Source organism: Mesoplodon bidens, assembly GCF_964165515.1.
Source record: "Mesoplodon bidens genome assembly, chromosome: 1".
In the NCBI taxonomy this organism is placed as follows: domain Eukaryota; kingdom Metazoa; phylum Chordata; class Mammalia; order Artiodactyla; family Ziphiidae; genus Mesoplodon; species Mesoplodon bidens.
Genome location: NC_138176.1, coordinates 73,590,786 through 73,604,899, shown reverse-complemented (window position 1 = coordinate 73,604,899; position 14,114 = coordinate 73,590,786). Strand labels below are relative to the sequence as shown.

The following is a 14,114-nucleotide window of genomic DNA, read 5'->3' as shown; positions in this document are numbered from 1 at the left end:
TTTCTGTTTATATTATACTGGTAAGAAGCTTGTACATTTTCTTTGAAAAGTATTTCCTAAAAATAACACAAAAATATAGTGGTTTTAATTTTTAAAATTTTTATACCTTTTGTCAATTTTTCTGCTTTTGTTTCTCTTTTACAGTCAGTCTAATTTACCTCATTCAAACAGCAATAATGAGCTGTCTGCAGCTGCCACTCTCCCTTTAATCATCCGAGAGAGGGATACAGAGTACCAACTAAACAGAATCATTCTCTTTGACAGGCTGCTAAAGGTAGAGATTCTAAAGTGTAAAGTGTTATAAAGAGCCCACATACAATCCTTATTTTTTATTTCATTGGTAATTCTTAGGGAATCTTGATGTCATGAGAACACTAATTCTTATGACCTGTCTTTTCTGATTAACTTTAATTATAAAAATGATACCTGTTCATAGTACATAAAATTAAAAAGTAAACAAGATGCAGAAATCTATGCAAAATCATATTAGACAAAATATTAATATCCATACTATTTAAAGAACACCTAAGGGGAGTTCCCTGGTGGTCCAGTGGGTAAGAATCCACCTTCCAATGCAGGGGACATGGGTTCAATTCCTGGTCAAGGAGCTAAGATCCCACATGCTGCAGGGCAACTAAGCCTGCGCACTCTAGAGCCCGCGCGCCACAACTAGAGAGCCCACATGCCACAGCTACTGAGTCTGTGCACTGTGGAGCCCGTGCCCTGCAACTGCTGAGCCCACGTGCTCTAGAGCCCGTGCACCACAACTAGAGAGAAGTTCATGTGCCACAACGAAAGATCCCTGCATGCCACAACGAAGATTCAGCGTGCCGCAACTAAGACCCAATGCAGCCAAATAAGTAAAAGAACACCTAAAAACCAAAAGAAAAAGCACTATTATCGAAACAGAGAAATGGATAAAGAACTCAACAGGAATACAACTAGTCAGTAAATCAATTCAAAATGTGTATCCTTACTAGGAATGAAAAAATTAAAATAACTTTTTCTTGCATACTGAGTTAGCAAAGTGAATAAAGGTATATTGAGATTGGAACTCTCATTCTTTTAGAGTAAGTGTAAGGTGTTAGAAACATTCTGTAAAACAATTGAAAATATGTATGAAGAGCGTTAACAACATCCATACCCTTTGTCCTAGTAATTCTCTTCCAGAAATCTCTCCTAACATACAAATTTACAAAATGACAAATTTATGTGCAAAGATATAGAAGAAACCATAATAATAACATATTTGTTTAATACTTTCTATATCACCAGATATTTTACAAAGTGCCTTGCTTACATTATTTTACCCATATGAGACTGGTAATATTATTCTCATTATGAGTCTTTCTTAATTCTCCCAGAGCACATAATAGAGAGGAATGATTAAAATCAGTAGAATCAGCTCCTCTCTTTGATTGTGTAATAGATTTACAGAAGATAGGGAACCATTGCACTGCTAATTTATATGTATTAATAACATCAAAGTAATTTCAGGTACTTAGAAATGTATTACAGTTCACCTTCAACTTTTTCACTGGTATATTGAGATCTGTCTAGACTAAAAAGATGACACTGGTAATTTGAGCTATTTTTCATATCTTTTTTTTATCTGTAGGCTTATCCATATAAAAAAAATCAAATCTGGAAAGAAGCAAGAGTTGATATTCCTCCTCTTATGAGAGGTTTCACCTGGGCTGCTCTTCTGGGAGTTGAGGTAAAAAAGAAAAGAGAAGGTTGGAAGCTGATTAATAGTGGTAGGAAAAAAGAATGAAAGTGCTTTCTGAATGTGTACTTTTCAAGTTGCTAGAAAATTATGTAGTAAAATATGAACATTAAGAATATTTGGCAATTTTAAGTGAATGGAATAGAGGAAAAGAATAGACTAGATAGAATAGAAAAACATAATTGATGGTTTGTTAGAGTGATTCTATTTAATGTATTTAATGGACTCACAGAAATTATCTTGATTATTAATTTTAAAATCAAAATATTTTAAGTATATATGTATATCATGTAAAAGTCTATAGTCCTACTTATAAAGTATTTTCATCTTGGAATTGGATTGCCCATTTATAACTAATGCTGTCTAAATTTGGAAAAATCTTCCACTCTAATTTGAACCTTGTCAGAAATCATTAACATAATGATTTAGTGCCTTTTGGCACATCTGTCTTACCAGAAGCATGCTGCTATGAGAAATAGCTACTTTATCTTCTACAACACCTTATCTGTGGCAGTGAGGAAAGGAGAGGTGTCACAAAATTAGTAGGGTGACTTGCAGTGCTATCAGAGAACAGCAGTCATGATAATGGGCCAAATCCTGCCAGATTATTTCATTTTCTGTAATTTCTTTGTCATTTTGCCTTCATGTATTTTCTTATAGACATCTTATGGATGTCCATCACCTATTTTTGTGTGTGTGAATTTCCCCAAATATTTTTAATCCTTTTAACTCTCTGTTGAAAGATTTCCTTTCTTCATTCCTGATTCCCTTGATGAGAGTCTCTAAATATCTTTGACTTTGGTTGGTTGCTTTACAAGAATGTCTCATGTTCTATCATACGTTAATAGTTAGAATTGTAGAACCATATAATGCTTAAAATTCAAGAGGACGTCCAAGGTCAGGTTGTCCAAATCTTTCATTAAATAGATGTGCCAGAGAAGTTGGCACAGCACAGAGTTTGAACCCCAAATTCCTGGCTGTTTCTCTACCATTATGGTTAACCAGACTAATAGGAAGTGTTCCATGCTTGGGACACTGACCAAACATTTGAAGTGGTTTATTCAGTTATTCTTTCTGTAATGGTATAACTGAAAAATGTAAATGATCCCTTTAGTCCCTTAATGATTTTATAACTACATGATATTCCATTCTTTTATTCATCCCAAACTTCTGCTTCCTGGTGCTGAACTACCACTGCTTTAAACAGTTTCACTTTACTTTTGCTTCCATTACCAACTTTAACAGGGAAATTTCTTGTGGATGAACCCTACTTCCCTCCTCGGAATTTTAAAAAAATTTCTTCATGAAATTTACTATGCGTGAGATAACAGTGAATAGAGAACAGCAAGGCTGTGTTTTGTGTTGCTGTGGAGGCTGGGAGATTGGCTAAGCATGGTCGTTAGCCACATGACTCATTCAACACATTTGTCTTCCAGTGTGTCTAACTCAAATGTCTGCCTTAGCAAAATGGTAAATTGTCTCAGACTTTCATCACAGACTGTCAAAGATGTAGAAAATTTTTCTAAGGAGTATACTTTGGGTTTGAGTGTGCCTATCTATAATTGGGTGTGTTTTCAAAGATAGATATTTATAAGTAGATTTTTCCTAAATTTATAATTTATTAAGGGTATGATAAAGTAATATATCTTCTCTTATTTTTTGCAGGGGGCTATTCATGCCAAGTATGATGCAATTGATAAAGATACTCCAATTCCTACAGATAGACAAGTATGATTTAGATTTTCTTAAACAACCTAAGATAAGTCTGCCCAATCTTTAAATTTTAAAAAGGCATGAGGAATTTTCTTCCTTTCATTATGAATACTCAGCAGCCATCATATGCATATGGTGTTAGAGAAGTATAACTCTTACCTCTTTAAGATCTACTCTAACTCTTTAGTGAGTTAGAACTGTTCCTTTTAGGAGTTTAGGCCAAGTAACTTTTCCTAATAATGTACTTTTTTGTCTGAACAATTTGTCCTTTATTTAGACCAGATTGTAAAGGAAGGTTTTTTTAAAACTAAATTAATACATACCTTTTCAAAAGAAATGGTCTGCTTTCCTTGTTTAAGGATACTTACAACTTTTTGGTGTTTCCAGTGGATTAGTATAAAATTCAAAAACTTCAGACACCACGATTATATAGGTTGCCTATTCTGAATTTTGTAATACAATTTCTCCTTTTCCTTATCTTGGGACTTATTGGAGATCAGTCCATTATAGTTTTACCTTATTGTTTGGCTGTTTTACAGATTGAAGTGGATATTCCTCGTTGTCATCAGTATGATGAACTGCTGTCATCACCAGAAGGTCATGCAAAATTTAGGCGTGTATTAAAAGCCTGGGTTGTGTCTCATCCTGATCTTGTGTATTGGCAAGGTAAATTTTTCCCTATTACTAAGACACTTTTTGAAGTGTTAGGAACATGTTGCATGACTGACAATTTTTAAAATCAAAACAAAATATCAAAATATCCTTGGCTTTGAGAAAAGTCAATACTAAAGCTATGCTCCATTTTTTGAGAGGTTTATATGAGAACTTTTTTTTTAACTTTGTCTAAATGTCTAATGAATATTATTTAAATGCAAGACATTTAATGAGACAACTTGCCATCATGTTGATTAGGAAAGTATAAAGAATATTTTGTGCTATTGTAATCTTTGTGAATACATTTTTTCAATACTTATGCAAATAATAAAATAATTTTGTACCATAAATAATTTGGGGCAAGTTTATATTCTTGGCATTTAATGATTTACAACTTATGCTTATCATGGTTATTGGGAATTGGGGAATAGGATATCACCCTGAACTTCTCATTTTTTTCTCTCTTTTAAAAAAAATATATTTAATGCTCCATATCCTTGATTTGTGGCTTTCCTCATTACTATTTTTATGGTCATTGATAAATTCATGAAGGAGAAACCCATTCCACCTAGTCTTATTTTTGAATTTGTTGTAGTAGTGCTTATATTTCAATTCTGTGTCTATTTCTGGCCAAACCTGAAAATGAAGCTATTATTTTTCCTATCTCTGTTCATTTTAGAGTTCTAACAGTTAGAGATAAATTTATATACATTCTTTTAACATGACAGTGTATGAACAGCATTATTATCAATAAAAGAAATATGTCATGTATTTGTATTTTACTTCACAATTTTTTTTTTTTGTGTGGTACAAGGGCCTCTCACTGTTGTGGCCTCTCCCGTTGCGGAGCACAGGCTCCGGACGCCCAGGCTCAGTGGCCATGGCTCATGGGCCCAGCCGCTCGGCGGCATGTGGGATCTTCCCGGACCGGGGCACGAACCCGTGTCTCCTGCATCGGCAGGCGGACTCTCAACCACTGCGCCACCAGGGAAGCCCTACAATTTTTTAAAGAATTTTTTTCATCATCCCAGAGAAACATGTAAGAAAAATTTTCATCTCCTAGATAAGGAAACCTGTCTGGAGTTAAGTGATTGCCAAGATCACACAGTCAGGGACTACATGCAAGCCTTCTATCATTTTTACATTTTTCTATTACTATATTTCTCTGTTCAACTCATAATAACCGTGATAATAATAATGGTTGGTTTATTTTGGACATTTACTATGTGCCAGTCACCATCAGTTACTCCTCACAATAACCCATGATGTAATATATTTCTGAATGGTAATACATACAATGCTTAATCTATATAGAAGTAGTGCAGAGAACTGAATAAGGTATATGTCTACAATTCTGTTGGATTAAGTTTATTTGAATTCTTTCCCCAACCTCTCTCCATCAGGTCTTGACTCACTTTGTGCTCCATTTCTCTATTTAAATTTCAATAATGAAGGTAAGCCTATTTATCATTTATATAATTATTGTGCATATTATTTTAAAATATTTTAATCAAACGTGAAAGTTTTTTATTTTCATTGTAAGGTTCTTGCTCTCTTCCTAGTAGATACTGTAAATTTCTGTAAAATAATTATTAGACTCATTTTAGAGAATGTCAAGGATTAATTTATTACTGGAGAGTTTCAGCTATGACTAGAGATTTAGGGAGAACCTGATGGATTATTCTAAATACATTCATCTACTTTGGTGACTATTTTTATGAAACTTTGGAGAAAATTCTGAGTTTTTTAGAGATTAGTTTTAGTCTATATATACTTTCTAAACAATTTGTAAAGAAAACATTGATACTGTATCCTCTAGAGACTTTTATTTCAACCACTGCCTCCTTTTATTTTTTAAGCCACTACCCCCTTAATGAAAACTTTTCTTACCCTCTTGAATCCATATAACACTTTGTACTTCCAGAAATTTATCTTCTGTATGTTTCATATTATAGTTATTTATATACTAATATAGTAACCCTTTTTTTGTTAAGCGGCTTTTTTAAATGACAAGGGTTTTTTTTTGTTTTCTGTTACCTCATATAATGCCTTTTATAGTAGGTTTTTCAATAAATATTTGAATATTTATTCTGAATATCTCTAATGATATCACATATAGAGAGTGTTACAATATATAGTATGAATCCTTAGAAGCCTCAATCTCAGAATCTCCATTTCTTCAAATTCTATTTCATATCAGAATTTGCATAGATTTCTGGAATTTGAGTAGCAATAGCATAATCCCAGCGAACTAAAATTTCACTATTTGAATACTTTTTTAAACGCCTGTTCTCTGATAGTAGTCTTTAGACTAGGTTTTGTTGTGTTTAGTTAAGCAGAGCTCATTATCACACATACTGATCCAAAAATAGTAAGGGATCTGTGTTTGAAAGAACAATTTATGGCTAGTGTTTCTAAATCCAAAGTTCTCAGGCTCTTTGCATCAACAAAAATTAGTGATCTTGAGGTTTATATAGCTCATTAATAATAATTATGTTTAGAGATTTTAAAAACGCATAAAGTTCTGATTAAAGAGGTTTTTATTCTTGTAGGATAATGATTGCTGCAGTAGTTGGCTTTTTTGTTTGTTGTTTATTTTTGTTTTGGGGGTTTTTTGTTTGTTTGGGGTTTTTTTTTTTTGCTGCTGCAGTAGTTTGAAACTGAAAAGTTTCTAAGGTAGTTATCTTCTGTTGTCCAAAATATTTTCTGTTTTAAATGGTACAGGGTTTTTGCCCTTAAATTTTGTGCTTCCATCAGTTATTAACATAACTCTTGTTTAAAAATAGATTCAAGGAATGTGTGCTAAGTGAGTGAATGACTGCTGATCTTTTACCTCATTAACTAATTTGTTATATTTGCCTTACTCTTTCTTAGCCTTGGCTTATGCCTGTATGTCTGCTTTTATCCCCAAGTACCTGTATAACTTCTTCTTGAAAGACAACTCGCATGTAATACAAGGTAAGAAAATGTGTTTCTTTGCCTTTTTATAGGTAAGCACTTACGTCAAAAGTGACCAATACTCAGTTAAATTTATGATTTTGACCCAATAAAATATGGTGACAGGGCTTCCCTGGTGGCGCAGTGCTTGAGAGTCTGCCTGCTGATGCAGGGGACACGGGTTCGTGGCCCCGGTCTGGGAAGATCCCACATGCCGCCAAGCGGCTGGGCCCATGAGCCATGGCCACTGAGCCTGTGCATCTGGAGCTTGTGCTTCTCAACGGGAGAGGCCACAACAGTGAGAGGCCCACGTACCGCAAAAAAAAAAAAAAAGTGGTGACAGTCTATCACTAAAACACATGAAGAGATCATTAAGTTTAGTCTCTTCTCCAAGTCCAGAAAGAATTATGGTATTTTTCTAATGACTGTTTAATATCTAATCTCAGTTTGGTTCAAATTCAGTCATGCCAGTTTAGGAAAATAAAAGTCCAGCTGTTTGTTTCTCTCAGTATTAACATTGCCCACAAAAAGCTTCACCGTGGATCAAGCCTATCATGAATTAGTAAAAAGCTTAAACAGTGTTTTATTGTGTAAGTAAATAGAATATTCAAAACACTTCTCATTCATCTTATTCATGCTTGATCACCCAAAATATCCTCCCACTTTCTTTTCTTTCCTAAAAGATACCTCGTCCTTCAGAGTTCAAGACGTAGCATAACCCATCTGTGAATTCTTTCAGGACTACTTCAGCCACATTCAAACTTTTATATAATTTTTTGAGCTCATTTTTGAAAGTAGTGTAGCAGAAGTTTAATAATAAACACTTGTGAATCAGACAAACTGTTTTAAGTTTCATTACTTATTGTGAGTCTTAAACAAATGACTTACGTTGGCTAGGTATAATGTTCCTCATATCTGAAATAAAAATTGTTGTAAAGTTTAAGTATTATAAGATATGTAAATACCTAGCACATAAAAACATTCATTTCAATAACAATAATTATTACTATATTGTTATTTTTACTACTATTACTGTTTTTATTATCATTATTACAATTTTTTGATAAAGTAATTATTGTCCTGGTATTATATATCATTTTATGTCTTATATTTTCAAGAAGATTTTAATGTTTTAAGGACAGGGAATTTTCTCATAGTTTTGCATTTCTTTTGGACCAGACTACAAAGCTGGTTGCAGTCTCCCCATTTACCATTTTTATGAAACTTATCCAACACCCCCTTCATTTAGACTTTTTTACTTATATGTATATCTTATTAATTCTATTAAACTTTAAACAACTTAAAGCTGATGCTGTGTTTATTTATACCTGTGTCATTTTGGTTTCATATAATTCACTCAATTTGAATAGATAAAGCAGGAAAACTACAAGCTGTGTCTGATTTATCAAAAATTCTGAGTAAGTGGGGTCTCAATTAGCAATATTTTTACTTAGTTAGAAATGAGTATAAAACTAGAGTACCAGAGGTCAATATAATGAAAAAATAATTAGAAAGGAAGCAGAAAGGAAAATGTAAATTAAAAAGATAGAGACTGAAAATAAGAGGAAAAGAATATGGATAAATAGTGCAACACATACAATTTTTCCATCATCATTTACATTGGTATATAGAGAAAAATATTTAAATTCTTTTAAAAAACGTAGTGTTTGTGTTTACAAACACATCGAGGCATGTGATCTTTCATGGTTCTCTGTGTCTACCACATAGATGGGTGCTAGAAATTGAAGTAATGATCCATTGTCTCTATGTTAGTTTTGAAATGTAATTTCTACTGATTTGTTTTTGTATATTGAAATGATTTGGCCTAAAATGGATATACCCAAGTCCCTGTACATTCCTAGGATGTGGACTTATATATAGTTGGGATTAACTTAATAATGTTTTTTTTAAGAGGGCAACAACTTTTTGTTTTGATTTCTTATAATTAAGAACGAGTATATTTTTTAGGAAGGAACTTACCTTTTGCTTGTAGGTTAATTTAGTAAAGCCATCCAACTTCAAGTCATGTAATATCATCTTCCAAAAATTTATTAATTGGTGTTCTGTAAGTGTATACCTTGTATCTTAATAAGGATATGTTCCATACTTATTCATAGTTTTCTTACTATCCTTTATCAGTAATGTTTATTATAGAGTTGACAGTGTACTCTAAGATTCCATAATACCAAAATGAACAGATTTAACAATACCTTGGATGATACCAGGAGATTTCGGGGACTATTCAGTGCAAAATATGTCAAAAAGTCACCAAAGACAAACTGACAAGATTAAAGGTAGAAACTAGTCAGGTTAGTATTTGTGCAACACAAAAGGTGATTCCTTAATCCTCAGTTAAACATAAGACAGCAGTATAATGCTGTTATTTTTAAAGCTAACATGAAGAGAGGAACCAAGATGGCGGAGTAGAAGGACATGCTCTCACTCCCTCTTGTGAGAACACCAGAATCACAACTAGCTGCTGGGCAGTCATCGACAGGAATACACTAGAACTAACCAAATAAGATAACCCACAGCCAAAGACAAAGGAGAAGCCACAATGAGACGGTAGGAGGGGCTCAATCACAGTAAAATCAAATCCCATAACTGCTGGGTAGATGACTCACAGACTGGAGAACACTTATACCACAGAAGTCCACCCACTGGAGTGAAGGTTCTGAGCCCCACGTAAGGCTTCCCAACCTGGGGATCTGGCAACAGGAGGAGGAATTCCTAGAGAATCAGACTTTGAAGACTAGTGGGATTTGATTGCAGGACTTCGACAGGACTGGGAGAAACAGAGACTCCACTCTTGGAGGGAACACACAAAGTAGTGTGTGCATCAGGACTCAGGGGAAGGAGCAGTGACCCCAGGGTAGACAAAACGAGACCTACCTGCTAGTGTTCGAGGGTCTCCTGCAGAGGCGGGGTGTGCCTGTGGCTAACCTTGGGGACAAGGACACTGGCAGCAGAAGTTCTGGGAAGTACTTCTTGGCATGAGCCCTCCCAGAGTCTGTCATTAGCCCCACCAAAGAGCCCAAGTAGGCTCCAGTGTTGGGTTGCCTCAGGCCAAACAACCAACAGGGAGGGAACACAGCCCCACCCATCAACAGTTAAGTGGATTAAAGTTTTACTGAGCTCTGCCCACCAGAGCAGCAGTCAGCTATACCCACCACCAGTCCCTCGCATCAGGAAACTTACACAAGCCTCTTAGATAACCTTATCCTCCAGAGGGCACATAGCAGAAGCAAGAAGAACTAGAATTCTGCAGCCTGTGGAACAAAAACCACATTCACAGAAAGATAAGATGAAAAGGCAGAGGGTTATGTACCAGATGAAGGAACAAGATAAAACCCCAGAAAAACAACTAAATGAAGTGGAGGTAGGCAACCTTCCAGAAAAAGAATTCAGAATAATGATAGTGAAGATGATCCAGGACCTCGGAAAAAGAATGGAGGCAAAGATCAAGAAGATGCAAGAAATGTTTAACAAAGACCTAGAAGAATTAAAGAACAAACAAACAGAGATGAACAATACAATAACTGAAATGAAAACTACACTAGAAGGAATCAATAGCAGAATAACTGAGGCAGAAGAACAGATAAGTGACCTGGAAGACAGAATGGTGGAATTCACTGCTGCAGAACAGAATGAAGAAAAAAGAATGAAAAGAAATGAAGACAGCCTAAGAGACCTCTGGGACAACATTAAATGTAACAACATTCACATTATAGGGGTCCCAGAAGGAAAAGAGAGAGAGAAAGGACCCGAGAAAATATTTGAAGAGATTATAGTCAAAAACTTCCCTAACATGGGAAAGGAAATAGCCACCCAAGTCCAGGAAGCACAGAGAGTCCCATACAGGATAAACCCAAACAGAAACACAACGAGACACATAGTAATCAAATTGGCAAAAATGAAAGACAAAGAAAAATTATTGAAAGCAGCAAGGGAAAAATGACAAATAACATACAAGCGAACTCCCATAACGTTAATAGCTGATTTCTCAGCAGAAACTCTACAAGCCAGAAGGGAGTGGCATGATATACTTAAAAGTGATGAAAGGGAAGAACCTACAACCAAGATTACTCTACCTGGCAAGGATCTGATTCAGCTTTGATGGAGAAATCAAAAGCTTTACAGAGAAGCAAAAGCTAAGAGAATTCAGCACCACCAAACCAGCTCTACAACAAATGCTAAAGGAACTTCTCTAAGTGGGAAACACAAGAGAAGAAAAGGACCTACAAAAACAAAAACAAAACAATTAAGAAAATGGTAATAGGAACATACATATTGATAATTACCTTAAACATGAATGGATTAAATGCTCCAACCAAAAGACACAGGCTCACTGAATGGATACAAAAACAAGAACCATATATATGCTGTCTACAAGAGACCCACTTCAAACCTAGGGACATAAACAGATGAAAGTGAAGGGATGGAAAAAGATATTCCATGCAAAAGGAAATCAGAAGAAAGGGGGAGTAGCAATACTCGTAACAGATAAAATAGACTTTGAGATGAATACTGTTACAAGAGATAAGGAAGGACACTACATAATGATCAAGGGATCAACCAAAAAAGAGGATATAACAATTATAAATATATATGCACCCAACATAGGAGCACCTCAATACATAAGGCAAATGCTAACAGCTATAAAAAAGGAAATTGACAGTAATAGTGGGGGACTTTAACACCTCACTTACACCAATGGACAGATCATGCAGACAGAAAATAATAAGGAAACACAAGCTTTAAATGACACAGTAGACCACATAGATTTAATTGATATTTATAGGACATTCCAAACAAAAACAGCAGATTACACTTTCTTCTCAAGTGCACACAGAATTCTCCAGGATAGATCACATCTTGGGTCACAGATCAAGCCTCAGTAAATTTAAGAAAATTGAAATCATATCAAGCATCTTTTCTGACCACAACGCTATGAGATTAGAAATGAATTACAGGGAAAAAAACATTAGAAACACAAACACATGTAGGCTAAACAATACGTTACTAAATAACCAAGAGATCACTGAAGAAATCAAGGAGGAAATAAAAAAATACCTAGAGACAAATGACAATGAAAACACGACGATCCAAAACCTATGGGATTCAGCAAAAGCAGTTTTAAGAGGTAAGTTTATAGCTATACAAGCCTACCTCAAGAAAAATGAAAAATATCAAATAAACAATCTAACCTTGAACCTAAAGGAACTAGAGAAAGAAGAACAAACAAAACCCAAAGTTAGCAGAAGGAAAGAAATCATAACGATCAGAGGAGAAATAAATGAAATAGAAACAAAGAAAACAATAGCTATGATCAATAAAACTAACAGCTGGTTCTTTGAGAAGATAAACAAAATTGATAAACCATTAGCCAGACTCATCAAGAAAAAGAGGGAGATGACTCAAATCAATAAAATTAGAAATGAAAAAGGAAAAGTTACAACAGACACCGCAGAAATACAACTCATCCTAAGAGACTACTACAAGCAACTCTATGCCAATAAAATGGACAACCTAGAAGAAATGGACAAATTCTTAGAAAGGTATAACCTTCCAAGACTGAACCAGGAAAAAATAGGATATATGAACACACCAATCACAAGTAATGAAATTGAAACTGTGATTAAAAATCTTCCAACAGGGCTTCCCTGGTGGCGCAGTGGTTGAGAGCCCGCCTGCCGGTGCGGGGGACACGGGTTCGTGCCCTGGTCCGGGAGGATCCCACATGCCGCGGAGCGGCTGGGCCCGTGAGCCATGGCCGCTGAGCCTGCACGCCCGAAGCCTGTGCTCCGCAGCAGGAGAGGCTGCAGCGGTGAGAGGCCTGCGTACAGCAACAAAAAAACAAAAAAAAAATCTTCCAGCAAACAAAAGTCCAGGACCGGATGGCTTGACAGGTGAATTCTATCAAACATTTAGGGAAGAGCTAACACCCATCCTTCTCAAACTCTTCCAAAAAATTGCAGAGGAAGGAACACTCCCAAACTCATTCTATGAGGCCACCATCACCCTGATACCAAAATCAGACAAAGATACCACAAAAAAGAAAATTACAGACCAATATCACTGATGAATATAGATGCAAAAATCCTCAACAAAATACTAACAAACAGAATCCAACAGCACATTAAGAGGATCATGCACTCAAGTGGTATTTATCCCAGGGATTCAAGGATTCTTTAGTGTATGCAAATTAATCAATGTGATACACCATATTAATAAATTGAAGAATAAAAACCATACGATCATCTCAATAGTTGCAGAAAAAGCTTTTGACAGAATTCAATGCCAATTTATGATAAAAACTCTCCAGAAAGTGGGCATAGAGGGAACCTACCTCAACATAATAAAGGCCATATATGACAAACCCACAGCAAACATTATTCTCAATGGTGAAAAACTGGAAGCATTTCCTCTAAGATCAGGAACAAGACAAGGATGTCCACTCTCACCACTGTTATTCAACATAGTTTTGGAAGTCCTAGCCACGGCAACCAGAGAAGAAAAAGAAATAAAAGGAATAGAAATTGGAAAAGAAAAAGTAAAACTGTCACTGATTGCAGATGACATGATACTATACATAGAGATTCCTAAAAAATGCCACCAGAAAACTACTAGAGCTAATCAATGAATTTGGTAAAGTTGCAGCATACAAAATTAATGCACAGAAATCCCTTGCATTCCTATACACTAATGATGCATTATCTGAATGAGAAATTAAGGAAACACTCCTATTTACCATTGCAACAAAAAGAATAAAATACCTAGGAATAAAATCTACCTAGGGGGACAAAAGTACTGTATGCAGAAAACTATAAGACACTGATGAAAGGAATTAAAGATGATACCAAAAGATAGAGAGATATACCATGTTCTTGGATTGGAAGAATCAATATTGTGAAAATGACTATACTACCCAAAGCAATCTACCGATTCAATGCAATCCCTATCAAATTACCAGTGGCATTTTTTACGGAACTAGAACAAAAAATCTTAAAATTTGTATGGAGACACAAAAGACCCTGAATAGCTAAAGCAGTCTCGAGGGAAAAAAACGGAGCTGGCGAAATCA

At 35.2% G+C, this 14,114-nt stretch overlaps 1 protein-coding gene across 4 annotated transcripts in view; it reads left to right on the top strand.

Annotated features, from left to right (window-relative positions):
- The window catches only part of TBCK (TBC1 domain containing kinase), a 237,684-nt gene that overhangs the window by 69,986 nt on the left and 153,584 nt on the right, over positions 1–14,114 (top strand). For all 4 annotated transcript variants that reach the window (XM_081226529.1, XM_081226526.1, XM_081226527.1 and 1 more), the window contains exons 14-19: positions 145–274; positions 1,619–1,717; positions 3,392–3,454; positions 3,979–4,105; positions 5,497–5,547; positions 6,968–7,051. In XM_081226529.1, coding sequence (XP_081082655.1) covers positions 145–274; positions 1,619–1,717; positions 3,392–3,454; positions 3,979–4,105; positions 5,497–5,547; positions 6,968–7,051 — 554 coding nt within the window. The remainder of the gene's footprint in view (positions 1–144; positions 275–1,618; positions 1,718–3,391; positions 3,455–3,978; positions 4,106–5,496; positions 5,548–6,967; positions 7,052–14,114) is intronic.